Below are 15471 nucleotides of genomic sequence, written 5' to 3' on the forward strand. Positions count from 1 at the left end.
CTGTTGTGTCAACATAGACACGGGCGTCTCCCAGTCTGGAACTCAATGTATAATATCTGAAATAGATAAATGTACATTCTCCTTTTCTCATTCATTAAATCAGAAGATATTTGGGTTTACTAATTGGTTTTAATGCATGTTATTAGAGTTTTATTGCCAGGACAATAAAGATGCAATGCATTTTATGTATCGTAACAGACTGGCCTTAAAAAAATCACTAGGAGATCTGGCTCCAAAAAGAAGGGATAGGAAAGGAAAAATCTAAAATCTGTGCTAACATATAAATTCTTTGAACACTTTGGGATAATGTCCAGTGGCAAACCATAGAACCTATCAAATATGAAATAAATGCTGAAATCAGGATCAACCTGTTACCTACAATTACTATATATTTAAAAAGAAATTTTTTATTATTATACACTGTCATACTAATCTGGAGATGTGGGACACCAAACATCTTTTCATAATTAATCTTGTGGAACAAGTTGCTTACTAACCATCAGATGCTTGAATAAAGTATCATATTCTTGAATGATCATGGTAAGGCAGAGGATATGTTGGATTTTCTTAGTTAGAAGAAAATTTAATTCATTATTTTATCATATTTTCAATCAAGGTCTCAAATATTAGGTATAAAAATGTAATAATATAAAAGAATTTTTCCTTTGACCCACTTTCAGATACACAAATTTATTGTATGTTTTACAATGTAAAATATTCATAGTTTTTGTGTAAGTTTTGTAATTTATTTCCCTACCTTGAAGAAAATAGTAAAAAAAAATATTGCACTATTACTAGTAAAAAAATATTATATTGCCTATCAGTATATTGTCCCAAAATGGAGCATGAAAAATGGAATATTATCTGATAAATTTAGATTAATATCACCATTCGAGTTCAAAAAGTAGTTTCGCTATCATGCCCCAGATCATTTCCTTTAAGCTCAAGTTCACAATGGAGCTTCCCAAGTGGCACTAATGGTAAAGCACTCCCCTGCCAATGCAGGAGACATAAGAGTTGTGGGTTCAATCCCTGGGATGGGAGCATCCCTTGGAGGAGGGCGTGGCAACCCACTCAAGTATTTTGCCTGGAGAATCCCACAGACAGAGGAGCTTGGAGGGCTACAGTCCAAACGTTGCAAAGAGGTGGACACGACTCAAGTGACAGCACACACACACTCAAGCTCACAATAAATCTACCGTCTCTACTAAACTCTGTGCCCTTTGGAATGGGCATTTGAGCCCTCCTCACCAAAGCCAAATATACGCCTTCCTGGGTTTTCTTAGACCATAGCCCTCTAGCTCTTCATTCTGCCACTTTGTTCTTAGCCATATATACTTGTCAAGGGATAGGCAATGTCTCGATTCCTGTACTAAATATTCAACAGGTCTTCCAATATTTTGGCTCCCAAATGACATTGTTTTCTCTTACATAAAGCACTGATAACTCTTCGTCACCCAGTGTTGATATTTATAACCTATTTCAGTCCCTGTTTACTCAGCTCATTTTTAGGTGCTCCTTAGGATCATTTTGTGAACATGTAGATTGTACTTTTATTCCTTTAATATGCTCACTTTATTACCCAGAAATAGCTATAGTTGTCTTATATTTCGGTAAAAGACATTTTGTCTTTCTCAAGTAAATGCCTGCCTCTTCAAAATGATTTCTTTTTTTACCCTGAAACAGCATTTCAGATCTCCTTTACTTAAAACACAGCCAGATTGAAAGCATGCTGGTAAATGTTACCAAGAAGCACAGCCATTGAACGAGGGACTACCATGATACAAAGGGTCTCCCTGGCCTTTTCAACTATTTACTTTTCAGAATGCACATGGTTAATATCAAAGAAATGCTGTTAACACTTTCTTTTGAAAAAGCTAGTTTCAGCAATTCAAAGGCAAGATAGCTTACAATTGCCAGAAGTAGAGATACACTAAAGACAGCAGGACCAGGTGAAACACCTACTATGAAAATGGCAATAGGCATTTTGAGGCTTTCAGAGAATGAACAACACTTGTGTATGAAATTTTCGTGTGCTGTTTCTTCTTTTTAAATCTGCTGTAGACACAAAGGGTTGAAAGAATACTTCTAAGAAAAAGTCAACGCAAGCCCTTCTCTGCTAGCACACTGATCCAGTTTGTTGTTGTTGTTCACTCACTGAGCCGTGTCCGACTCTTTGCGGCCTCACGGACTGCAGCACACCAGGCTTCTCTGTCATCCATTATTTCCCAGAGTTTGCTCAAATTTGTGTCCATTGAGTCAGCGACACTGTCTAACCATCTCATTCTCTGTTGTCCTCTTCTTTCTATCTTTCCCAGGATCAGGGTCTTTTCAATGAAGCAGCTCTTCACATAAGATAGCCGAAGTATTGGAGCTTTAGTTTCAGCATCAGTCCTTTTCCAACCCTAAAAGAACATTCAGGGTTGATTTCCTTTAGGTCTTACTGGTTTGATCTCCTTGCAGTCCAAGGGACTCTCACAAGTCTCCAACAACACGATTCGAAAGCATCAGTTTTTCAGCACTCAGCCTTCTTTGTGGTCCAACTCACATCCATACATGACCACTGGAAAAACCATAGGTTTGACTATACGGATCTTTGTCAGCAAAGTGATGTCTCTGTTTTTTAATACACTGTCTAGGTTTGTCATAGCTTTCCTTCCAAGGAGCAAGCGTCTTTTCAATTTCATGGCTGCAGTCATGGTTCACAGTGATCTTGGAGCCCAAGAAAATAAAATCTGTCACTGTTTTCAATTTTCCCCTTCTATTCACCCTTAAGCGACGGGACCAGCTGCCATGATCCTTTTTTCATGTTGAGTTTCAAGGCAGCTTTTTCACTCTTCTCTTTCACCCTCATCAAGAAACTCTTTAGTTCCTCTTCACTTTCTGCCATTTGAATGGCATCATCAGCATATCTGAGATTGTTAATATTTCTCTCAACAAGCTTGATCCCAACTAGTGATTCATCCAGCCCAGCAATGATTCAGTTTACCTTACAGCTAACATCACTGGTCAATCTTGTTCCTGCTTCCACACATTTCAGCTTCATAACCCACCTCCATCAGCTTCTCTAATTTCTTGCAATGATTTTCCCATGCCAAAACACTCTTCTCCATGCACACCCCAACTTACCATCCCAGATGAGAATTTCTCAAGGAATAATATAAGAACCAACATGATAACAGTTATTAAGAGTGATTGAATAAATGTTAGGAGACTTGGCTTCTGTCTTAGCTCTGCCACTAAATTATTGGGTGAATGTGGGGAAGTCGTTTCTATTAATAAAAGTTGGAGGATAAGTTAAGTTGTGTCTAGAATTTCCTTCCAAATAATCCAGTGAAATAAATTATAATTATATTAATTTTCTCAAAACTTAATCTGTTTTGAAAATAAAATAGAATAAATTTATGCATCTGCCTCAGCTGAATGCTAAAAAATCAAATCCTTTCTTTCAATAGTCTTAGTTTCATAATTCTTTGTTTATAGAATATGAAACACTCTAAATTTTGCATATTGGCCTCCCTCTCTGTTTTCTGCCCAGTATTTTTGTCATGAGACCTTTTAGAATTTGGTCCTAACTTAACTCTCTTGGCATCCTCTCTTCATATTCCCATAAGCACCCTTTGCAATAGCTGCACTGATCTTCTCACCCTCTGCATGAAGGTAGCTTCTCTCTGGAACTTTCCCTCTTTTGGCTCATCTCTTGACACTTGCCTCATCTCATCTATCTTTTACCATGTATGTCTTTGCACTTTTGTGAGTTCTTTATGTATTTAAGCCTCAGTCTAGACAATGAGCTTTTAAATCATTGTTGAACTATAAGAGTGTATTGATTGAAAAAACAAGCTTCAGAGTAAAAGAAAAAAAGTGTGTTCAATTTCTGACTCAGACAAATAGTTGCTAAGGAACCTTAGGTAAGTTACTAAATACTGATCCTGAATTGTTTTATATGTAAAATGAAATTTGTAACATCTTCCAATATCAATTGGGACTCGGATCCAAAAAAACAGATGACCCAAAACAGATACTTAAGAGGAAAAATAGATGTATTAACTTTTTGAGTTGAAAATTCCAGAAGATCCTGTTTCAAGCATAACTTGATCCAGGGGCTCCAATGATGCCACTAAATTTCAATCTTTCCATCTTTTGGCTTTTACCTCCTCTTTGCTGAATTTATTCCTAGGGTCTACATATTGTAGGAAAATGAAGATCTGAGCTGTTCCTATAGTCTTGTAGGCTCAAGTACAATAGGAAAGACAAGTGTTCTTTTCTCAATAGTTTCAACAATGGTCTCAGGCCTGATATTGATGGGCTTAATTAAACTCTATCAAATATCCATTCTTAAAATGATCATTACAGTTAATGAATAAAATACACTCATTGACTGATATCTGGGTCACATGACTGCTCCCAAAGCTGAAATCAGCATTGAATAAACAAGCAGATAAAGAAAGAAGAAGATGCAATTCTGCACAAGAAATATGGGTTAATGTTTCCGAAAAGAAAGTAATTGAATGCTGGTAGGATCATAAATAACTACAATGCACTATATTAGCCTATCATATTTTTATAAAACTAAATGTGACATTATTCCCAAAACATTTATCACAATGTTTGGTATATAAAAGTTTCCAGTGCTAAATATGGGCCTTGGTACATAGCAGGTGTTAAGAAAGTATCAGGTGAATAAAGTGAATACACACTAAGTGTGCTAGAGAAATTCTTAGAATTTGTACTTTATAGTTAATTTTGCTTTATTTTTCCAGCTCACTCTGATTATTTTGTTGGCAGAGATTATAAGAGAATAAGTCACATTTATTGTTTGAACAGTTTTCTGAATATATTCTACTTAATTAAATACAATTATACTGAGGCACAAATATGCCAAAGCAATTATAGTCTATATCCAACTTCACAATAGTAGGTAGCTCATCCAAAAGATGCCTGTGGGTCTTCTCATAAGTTCCCAGATTTTGCTGGCATTAGGAATGCAATGAAGATGGCATGGCACTGTCCTCAAGAGTTTGATTCATATCTAAGGCTTGTGGGATATGAAAAACACTACATAAAATACCTGCTTATACGATAGTAAAGGGAACAGACAATAAAAAGTAAGCAATCTAACAAAACAGAAATTTGCTAATAAAAATGAATAAATAATCATAGTTGTCAAGAGGTTTCTAAGCATCGGTGAAATTTCTGTACAGAACTTTAAAGACCCTGCTTTAGAAAGAGTGATGGAGAGGGGCACTACCCAGGATATTATTTAAGCTGGAAACAGAAAAATGAGAACGAGTTATATATGGAAACAGAGGAAGGAGCTGTTGAGAACTGAAGTTGACTCCTTCAATTAGGACTTGAATCTCAGCTCTGCCTCTGACTTAAATGCATGTCTCTGGGCAAGTTACTTAACTTATCTCTAAGCTTCATTTTCTTCAACAATAAAAGTAACAGTGTTTAAGGACTGACATAGTTGGCATTCAAACCCTTACCTTCTCCTTCATGTGTTGATAACATTCCCCACTTGTGTGCTCATCTCTTAACCCCTACAACTCATGGGCCAAGCTACTGCTGTAGCCATTTTCCAAACTGCAAATCAGACTATGTTAGTTCCTTTTCAGTTAGTCTTCTTTACTTTTTTGCAGATCTAATTACTTAATATAGTGTAGTCATTGTTCCATGATCTTGCCACTTTTCCAGTTTTATTTTTCACCATGAACTCTCACCCACTCCAATCTTCAACCCTTAGCTTCACATCCATTAACTACTTAAAGCTCATCTAACATGTCATGCTTTCCCTATCTCTGGTCAAAATTCTCTGCTTGGGAATTCAGGCTTGGTGAACACCAAGTCTATTCTATTATGTCTTCCAAGATTTTTTATTTGATTCTGTCAGTTACCCTCAACCTAGAGTGGATCATCATTATTGTGGGGTTTCTACTCTACAGGGTGGATACAGATGAATTTAGATTAATATGCTGAATGGAGAGAAGATGTAGCAGTTTCCATCTCATGGATTATTTTTTTTCCCCACAAAGTGTGAAATAGAATGATTGGCTATGAGTTGAGAGAGAGAAGACACCATAGCACAGTTGTAGAGAAAGGGAGTGCAAAATACTCATCTGGGAGAGTGCAAAGTTGACATAATAAGAATCTCTTAGTATCCTGTGAAGTATGATGGGAGGCCATCAGCTGCGAGTGGGCATATTTTATTGGAAAAATTATGAAGAAAGAAGAGCAGCTTCACAAGGGAAGCATATGGGATTGTCTACCAGTGTTGATGGCCCATTTGAGTTTTGTGGGAATGAATTTACAGTGAAAGCAGTCCATGTGGTCTGCATGACTGTGCCTTTTCCTCCAGGACCATACTGCAGCCATTTAGGTGAAAACCCAAGGGAGTGAACAGTTGGGCTTAACAGTGATTGACCTTTGCTGGGTGATACGGTGAAGGCAGAGAACAATGAGGGGGTTCTGGAATTTTAAAAGAGTATCATTACTAACTGCAGTTTCAAGCTGGGCAAGGAGAGAGGAGAGGGCATAAGGGAATTATTGATAGTGAAAAGTCAACTAGTTCAAGGTCCCCTGAGAGAGCACAAATGCTGGAGTGGGAATGGAAGAGTATCTGAGCTGATCAGAGCATGAAATGCTAAAGTGGATAATTTAGAAGTAAAGCAACTATGGAGATAACATTTTGGAGTAGTCTTTTCCATAGATTGCTACGATATGTTGAATTATTTTGATGGAGACCAGCCAAGAGCTAACGTACAAATCACAAAACATAGACAAAAAATGACTATGGATATTTAGCATTGCTGCCATTTATAAGCTAATAAGTGATCATTTAATGTTTTGTTCAAATCTCAAGTGTCCACTCTGAAAAACCAAGGGTTACAAAGGTAAACTATATGATCCTAATATCTAAAAACGAGTGCAGCTTTCTCAAAAGGCACAAGCTCAAAATAAGGGGAAAAACATGTCTGATGTAACCAGCATGTCTCTGTGATTTCCTCCCCTGTCTTTGTGCTTTGATGCAGACAGAGCAGGGCTGAGTGAAAGCCCATTAAAGGACAGGTGTGCATGAAGCTGGCCTGACTCTGTAACTGACAGAGCAGAATGAAACAAACCACTTCTCACACTCACCTTGATGTTAAGTTTCCCATTTCTATTTCTGGTCCAGATTTCATGACATGGGCTCAATTACTGGCCTCATGAATCCATTCCCTTCCTCAGTTAAAAGTGTAAGTAAAATTAACATCTTTTTCTTTGTTAAGGTGTAGAATTTATTCCAAATGGGTAATTTAAGACTTCCTAAGGCAATTCAGAGGCCACGAGAAGGAGACAGTCTGGGTCAAGGAAAATGTGGCACCTTTATTTCTCAAAGGATCCAGAAAGAGAAAGTCTCTAAGAACAAGGAAACTGGGGGCTAAATACTGCCTATATTTTGCAACATCATCATCAAGAAGGGAAAGTGGTTGAGTCCTCACCAACCATTCACTTCATCTCAGTGGTGAGATAAAGGTGTCAATGCAAAGACAAGACCATGTGTTTCACTTTTATCCTAACATCTCTACAAAATGTGGTTTAGTCACTGCTGCTGCTGCTGCTGCTGCTGCTGCTAAGTTGCTTCAGTCATGTCTGACTCTGCGACCCCATAGACAGCAGCCCACCAGGCTCCCCTGTCCCTGGGATTCTCCAGGCAAGAACACTGGAGTGGGTTGCCATTTCCTTCTCCAGTGCATGAAAGTGAAAGTGAAAGTGAAGTTGCTCAGTCGTGCCCGACTCCTAGCGACCCCATGGACTGCAGCCTACCAGGCTCCTCCGTCCATGGGATTCTCCAGGCAAGAGTACTGGAGTGGGTTGCCATTGCCTTCTCCAGACTTAGTTACTAGTTGCAGTAATTTGTATGAATGTTTAGAGTTGAGGTGTCCAAACCTGAAATGTGACAGCAAATTGAGTATTTCAGGAGGTTTTTTGTTTATTTCTTATTGAACTTTGTTCCTGATTTTCACTATCCAGGAGATAGTGAATCGAAACAATTTTTCCATAGTAGAGTATCTAAGCTTCTCATGGATGTAGAGGTTAAAGTTTTCATATTTCCCACTTAATTCATTTTAAATAAAGATCTTCTTGGAACAACTAAGTGTGGTACTTCACTAGTTAGTAAACAACACTACAAAATTTAAGAAAGTTATATATGATTAAAGCTAAGTTGATAAAATAGTTGATACGTTGTCTTATGGGGCTTCCCAAGTAACTCAGCTGGTAAAAAATCTGCCTGCAATTCAGGAGGCCCCGGTTCAATTCATGCGTCATGATGTTCCCCTGAAGAAGGGATAAGCTACCCACTCCAGTATTCTTGGGCTTCCCTGGTAGTTCAGATGGCAAAGAATCTGCCTACATTGAGGGAGACCTGGGTTCTCTCACTGGGTTGGGAAGATCTCCTGGAGGAGGGCATGGCAACCCACTCCAGTATTCTTGCCTGGAGAATGCCCCATGGACAGAGGAGCCTTGCGGGCTACAGTCCATGGGATCAGAAAGAGTTGGACATTACTGAGCAACTAAGCACAACACAGCACATGTTGTCTTATAAATAAAAAGGAAATAAAATTAAAAGAAAACTGAACACACTAGACCCCATCTCTGGATTGTCAACTGGTATTGGTGACCATCCTGTCTAGCCCTGGTTTTCATTCTGACTTGTGTAGTACTGATTGCCGTGCTGTGCTAAGTTGCTTCAGTCATGTCCGACTCTGTGAGCCTATGGACTGCAGCCTGCCAGGCTCCTCTGTCCATGGGATTCTCCAGGCAAGAATACTAGAGTGGGTAGCTGTGCCCTCCTCCAGGCGATCTTCCCGACCCAAGGATCGAACCCATGTCTCATGCAGCTCCTGTATTATAGGTGGATTCTTTACCACTGAGCCTCAGTGGAAGCCCCGTAGTACTGATTGCCTCTGAATTTTCTCAGTCATGCCATGGGCCTCAAGCTCTCTAGAGTGTAGAAACAATTTGCTTAAATTCACATTGTTGTACAGCAGAAACTAACACAACATTGTAAAGCAATTATAGTCCAATAAAAGGACATTGCAGGCAGCTTCAAGCCTCAGATCTTCCAATACGAGAATTCCACCCAAAAAGGAAAAGTGTGTTTATTTTTTTTTAACTTCCTTGTTCCACCTGAGACTGAATCATAAAAATATAAAATTTTCACAGCACTGTAGTGCAACCAATTTATATAAAAATCCCATTCTTTCTACAATTCAAAGGATGTTTCACAGTAAACTCTACTAACTAACTTTAATCTCTTACTCCCCCCTCAACCTTCATAATCAATTTCTCACAGGATTAAATATGATGGCATGATTTTTTTAAGGGATTATACATATTCCCAGAACGTAAGATCTTAAAGCACATTTAAGCCAAAATTAATGTGGTTTCACCAGGTGTATGAAGTGATTCTTCCACTCTAGTTGCAAATGCATTATGGATGGTTGGCAGTGCCATCCAGGCGGGCTTGGCTTTGATTTGTAGATGCCCGAGAATTGTCTTCGTGAAGAAAATGTACAGAGATAGCATTTCACTTTTATGTTTTTCATCAAACAGCTTCCTTGTGACAGAGGGAAAGGCATGAAAGTTGTTAGGGAAAACATTCTCTATTACCAGGAGGTTGTTTCTTCAGAAGTCAGAGGCCTGTGTGCATTGTGAAGAGAATACTAAATGAAACCTGGGCTAGAGGATTCCTTTCAGATAAGCAGCCTTTACAATGCCACCTTTGCCTCGTACAAACAAAATGGTCTACAGCTGCTAGCGGCTTATAAATTATTTGGTCATAGAATTAAAGAAACTTTGATTCTAAAGTGTATGCTTCTGTGTACCAATATGAAATATGCAACACCTGAAACATTCTCAACCAAAGAAAGAATTGCAAGTCCACTCTTGAGGCTGGTGTTAGGTGGTTTGTGGGCTGCAGGAAATCTCACTTGAGTCTTCTTCAGAGCCTGGAATCTTACTTCCATAAGTTCAGTCCTTTGAATTAAGGCTTCTAATAAGAATTGTATGCTCAGTCTTTATTGGTGTAAACCAAACACTGGATGGGACAACATTTTAAAAAATTATTAATAATGATCCCCTTAGGAAATATTTATTATCAATTGTCTTTATCTCTCAAGAGCTACTTGTGAGATAATGGAAGATGATACCAAGGGCCAGGTTTTGCTAGGAGGTAATTAGGATGACAAACCTGAATACCGATGGCTTCCTAGGTAAGCAGACCTTAGGAACTTCAGGAAGCTAAAGAAATAGAAGCAGGGTGTCCAGGATCTTAAAAGGGCAGGGGAGGAGATGTTATTGAAAACAAAGGTGCTGTGGGTAATTTCGAGGCCTGCTTCACAATTTTGCTTAGATTCAACATGACCTTGGTTTCTCAGATCTCCGTTTCCTTGTGATTCTTATTAAATGGTTTGCAATATTGATATTGTATGGGTGATTTTACCCTTTTTGTTTTAATAGATTGGTTCCACATTTATTACAGGATATTTAGATATGCGTCTTTTAAACAAACACCAAAACAATAGTACACCATTGAGAATGCAGAGAAAACACTCAGAAAAAGAACACTTCCCTCCGGAGATGACTTCCCGCAACGTGGGGTGTTTCTCTTGTGCTGTTGGAAAGGACAAAGAAAGTCAATGGATTTCAGCTCCACATTTGCTTTAATTTTAAGTTCCCACTTTCATCCCATAAGTTCTTTATGGGATGTTTAGATTTCCTTGTAGGCCTCTTAGGAATCACAAACTTCTTTACTCCTTAACTGTATATACTTCATTGCTGTAATTAGAGCTCTTTTGTTGCTGTAATTCCTTCATAATGTTACAGTTTTAGTCAAGTATTCTTTCCCTCTGGAGGCATTAATTGTTGCCAGTTTTGAAAATGCCCTTCATGAGTGTATACTTTTTGCTGCTGGTGATAAAACGTGTCACTGTTTCCTATTTTTCCTCTAGGTGAAAAGAGTTTTTTTGTTGTTGTTCAGCATATGCCATGCCCTTTTTAAGTCCTGTAGTGTAATTTAGAGTATCTTTGTCCACCAGCTGGAAAGTCAGCATTGGTCATGGTTTCATGTACTTCACCAATTTGTAGTACATGTCTCAAGATGCATGATTTAAATTTTCTTTTATTTGCTGTTAGCTGTGAAATTGTTGGTCACTGGAGCTTATGACAGCCTATCCTTGTTAAGGATTTACCTATGGCAAGTAGAAACATATGGTTTGTAGTATGTCATTAAAATAAATGGTTATTTTCCAATGACAAGTCCTTCAGTGAAATACAAATTTAAAATGGAAGATATTTCTTTAAATGTAGCAGCGTGTACTGGAAATATCCTCTAATTTGAAATTGAGTGAGTATCTCTTTATTTAGTCCTGGTAACTACTTGAGATAATGGATACCATATTAAACTTTATTCCCTTCATTCACATACACACACACACACACACACACACACACACACACACACACTCAATGCATGCACACAAAATCTATCTCCAATTAAATAGGAAAGATTGATTATTGGTTTACAAAAAAAATTGGTTTACACTCAGACATGTTTTGAAATAAAAGCCGTTATCCTTCAACCATCATGGACTGAGATCCCACACTGAGACTGGCCCTGTTCTAGGCCCTAGTGAAAAAGAGTATTAAGCAAGACAGACAAATGCATAACTCCCACAAAACCTGAGTTTTAGAAACTTGGTCTAGATTTGGTCATTTGGTTATTTCCAGTTTAAATTTATTCTGCTCTTCCTCATCTGATTATTTACTAAGGGGCCTTATATGCTCCATCCAATAGGAACACGTTCTCCATGATAAGAGCACCAATTGGTGTTTTACTGTTTGGAATTATGCAATTTATTCTAAAGTCATCTGCTTCTGAGAGCAGTACAAGTCTATTTCATTATATAAAAATGAAATACACTGAAATTTATTATTATTTTACTGAACATAAATCAGGAAACAGATTCAATATACATTACCTAAGGACTGACATTTCAAGCCCCTTAGCCATGTGTTTCAGTAAATGTGATTCCTTGTTCATTTACTGCTGCATTTTGAATCATTGCCTCTGCCCATATGACTGTTGATGTCTCTTGCTGCAGCCTGGATGAACCCATTTCTTTCCAAGGCTGAGAGTTGTTAGAAGATAATAGAAAACCTTGGCCTAGCTACACAAAACTCTGATTATCATCATATATAGAACTCAAAAGAAGAATTGATGCAGAGTCCAGTTCTTTTTTATTTTAATTTTATTTTGTTTTATTAAAATAAAAAGACAGGAACTCTGAATAGTTTTATAAACATTTTGCTACCTACATTGACATTCTCAAGTATTTTCTTGATTCCACATTATTGATTTATATATATTTTATTTGAACATCATTTGTGAGTTTTTTGTTTTATGACAATGCAAAAAAATGTGCATCTCCAGCTTTATAATGAAAATTTTAAATGTTGGCCTGATCATACAGATATATATGTTGGGAGTGAGTTTTGAGGATTTTGGTACCATAGGTTAATTCAAATGTCAGGTAATAGTTGTGAAAACATCCCAGGATGACCCAGAGAATGTCAGTGAGTTCTGCATCCTGCTGTGGGATTTCTCTTTGAGATAAATGTCGGTCTCTGTGTTTTTCTCCCAGGAGGTCGAGTTGTGTCGTGTTAGCAGTCAAGAGAAGCTGGGTCTGACAGTCTGTTACCGAACGGATGATGAAGAAGACACCGGCATTTATGTCAGCAAGGTAAGAAATGGCATGGAAGAGAGATTAGGGGAGGCAGACAGCGAGCAATGGAGTGAAATGACTCACAATGAGAAAATCCTTGGGAGGCTTGATGTGAAGAACTGGCCATGTTCCAATACTTGTCATTTTCAATTAAAGAAGTAAATTATGTTGCCCAAGTAATGCAATTATTATCAGTTTATTTAATGTGGATGCTTTCACTGCATAATCCTAGTAAGAAAGAGTGCAAAAATGGTAACATTGTCTAAATTTGAATAAAGTCCCATAAGTATACAGGAAGTCAGGCAAAGTTTTTGATCAGCAAATATTTGTCCTTCCATTCCTGCTGTGTCTTTTATCTGACTTGTTAGCAATCACATTAACTAATTGTTTTAAATCGAATATTCACATCTAATATTTTAAATCTAAATAAAAAATCTAATATTTTACTCTGCTGAAGACTGATAAATTTGAATATCATAGCCAAGAAATGCATCCATTAGTTTGTTTTATTCAACCACATAATCACTTTCAAAAAGTGAGGTATTGACTCAGGGAACTATATTCAATATCCTATAATAAGTTACAATGGAAAAGAATATGAAAAAGAATAAAATCAACTATACTTCAATTGAAAAAGTGAAGTACTTAAAGGTGAAATACCTTCAGTGTTAAATTATTTTGAAAAAAAGTGAAGATAAGTTTATTATTATAGGTGATTTTTGAAACTCCCAAAAGAATCATTTTATGAGAAGTAGTAAGATATTATGTATGCAGATATGATTAAAAATCACATATGTACACGCAAGCACATATGTGTATACATGTTATCTAATTCCTGCATATGCATATGTATACACACATATATATGTGAAATCATGCATATTATATGTATGTGCATGAACCCAGAGGTTAGACAAACTAAATACTAATTGCTCTCCTGTGCTATTTCAAATTTTCTTGGCCATGACCTTGAAAACATTATATAACTTACAAAGCTTCAGCTTCCTTAACTAGAAATTCAATACAACAATGCTTTTAATACTGCTTTCATAGAGGTTTTAGACTAGGAAAAGATAATGCACTTAGAAAATTATGAAACTCTATAAATATAAATGTTAATCTTTATCACTTTACCAAAAAATCTACTGACTCGTTCTTACTGTGAAAAAATTTCCAGAGAATATTTGACTTGCATATATACCTCTCTTAAATAAACAACTATGAAAACCCCTCTGATTATGGTGAGGAAGTATAAGGCAACATATGCAGAATTATCTTTTGTAATATGTATGGAAGAATAAATACAGAATTTTAATATAGTTTGATTATAGTTCTGAAGACAAAGTTTTAAATTGTGAATGGCTTCTAAATAGGATACAATTAATTAATTATCCATCATTTCCTTTAGGTAAGTCTCTGTTTACAATTTAAACATGTCAGCTTTGGAACTTTGTGCTTCAGGAATAGTAAGAAAAGCCACAAGAGCATCTTTTGTTCTTGACTGATCACTTAAAACTCATTTATTGGGTGGTACTACCTAATTAGAAAAGTAATATCTAACATCTGGATAGGATGGATCAAGCTTATGCTACACTTGAAATATTTTGCTTAAAGAAAAAAAAAAAAAAGGCTTTGCTGGAATAAGCTCCAATAAATGATTGGAAGCCATCATGTGAAATGTGTCCTAGATGAAATTACCTCCCGTGAACAGTAAGTCATCACTCAAGTTTGGCCAATTAAAGTGTGGATAAGCTCTTAAAAGAGCTTTAAATATCTATTTATTCTAAAATAAATGATAGTTAATATACTTTACCCTACATGTAAAGTAGGGTCTAGTAATAATCTGCATGGGTAGGATTTTTTTTTTCACTTTTTGAGCTACATAGATTATAAATCCCTTTATAAATTTGTGTGATCATAACACAGAAATCCCTTTAATAAGTATGGACTTAAGAATATAGCTATCAGGTTTTCTCAGACAGCTAAGGCAGGATTTAAAAATCACCCTAGCAGAAAGTACATTTCCTGGGTCCAGAGAATTCTGGTATTAACATCATCTGAGGATCATGTCAGCTGAAAACAACATCTGACAGTTGGGATACAGAAATGAGTGAACAACTGTAAAAAAAAAAAATAAAATAAAAAAGGGGGAAAGGATAAAAGGAAGAATGAAAGAAAGAGAGGGAGGGAGAGAAAAGTGGTCTACAGATCAAATTGGGCGTCGTTCTCCTTAATTTTATTATGATTAATTCTAAAATAGCTCATTAACATTTTTAGAATCAGTTGACAGAGAAAAATTTGGCATGCCCCCTATAACTCAATAGAAAAACATGAACCATATTTACAAAGACATTTAAGTTTCTGGGGACGATATTGCATATCCAGCTGACACTGTGTCCTCTCCCTTACAGGTGGATCCAAACAGCATCGCTGCAAAAGACGGCCGAATTCGAGAAGGGGATCATATTTTGCAAGTACGTGGTGCAGTTATTCTCTCTAGTTTCCTTCTATCTGTCCAACAGTTTTCATTTTATTTCACACCTTGAAAAATATTAGAGAAAATGATTTCCCTTTGTTTATGGATAGTAACATCTACAAAACTAAAGCTATCATTCAAACCTTTTTTTAAAAAAAATTGATAGTGCCATTTATTAAGGATTATTAGCTAATAATTTTAGTAAGACATAATCTCTGGACTCAGATA

At 36.7% G+C, this 15471-nt stretch overlaps 1 protein-coding gene across 1 annotated transcript in view; it reads left to right on the plus strand.

Moving 5' to 3' along the window:
• The window catches only part of PDZRN4 (PDZ domain containing ring finger 4), a 432600-nt gene that overhangs the window by 397158 nt on the left and 19971 nt on the right, over positions 1-15471 (plus strand). Inside the window, 2 exon segments of the mRNA XM_027542592.1 lie at positions 12687-12785; positions 15179-15241. Coding sequence (XP_027398393.1) covers positions 12687-12785; positions 15179-15241 — 162 coding nt within the window.

This window comes from Bos indicus x Bos taurus, chromosome 5, assembly GCF_003369695.1.
Source record: "Bos indicus x Bos taurus breed Angus x Brahman F1 hybrid chromosome 5, Bos_hybrid_MaternalHap_v2.0, whole genome shotgun sequence".
Lineage (NCBI taxonomy): Eukaryota > Metazoa > Chordata > Mammalia > Artiodactyla > Bovidae > Bos > Bos indicus x Bos taurus.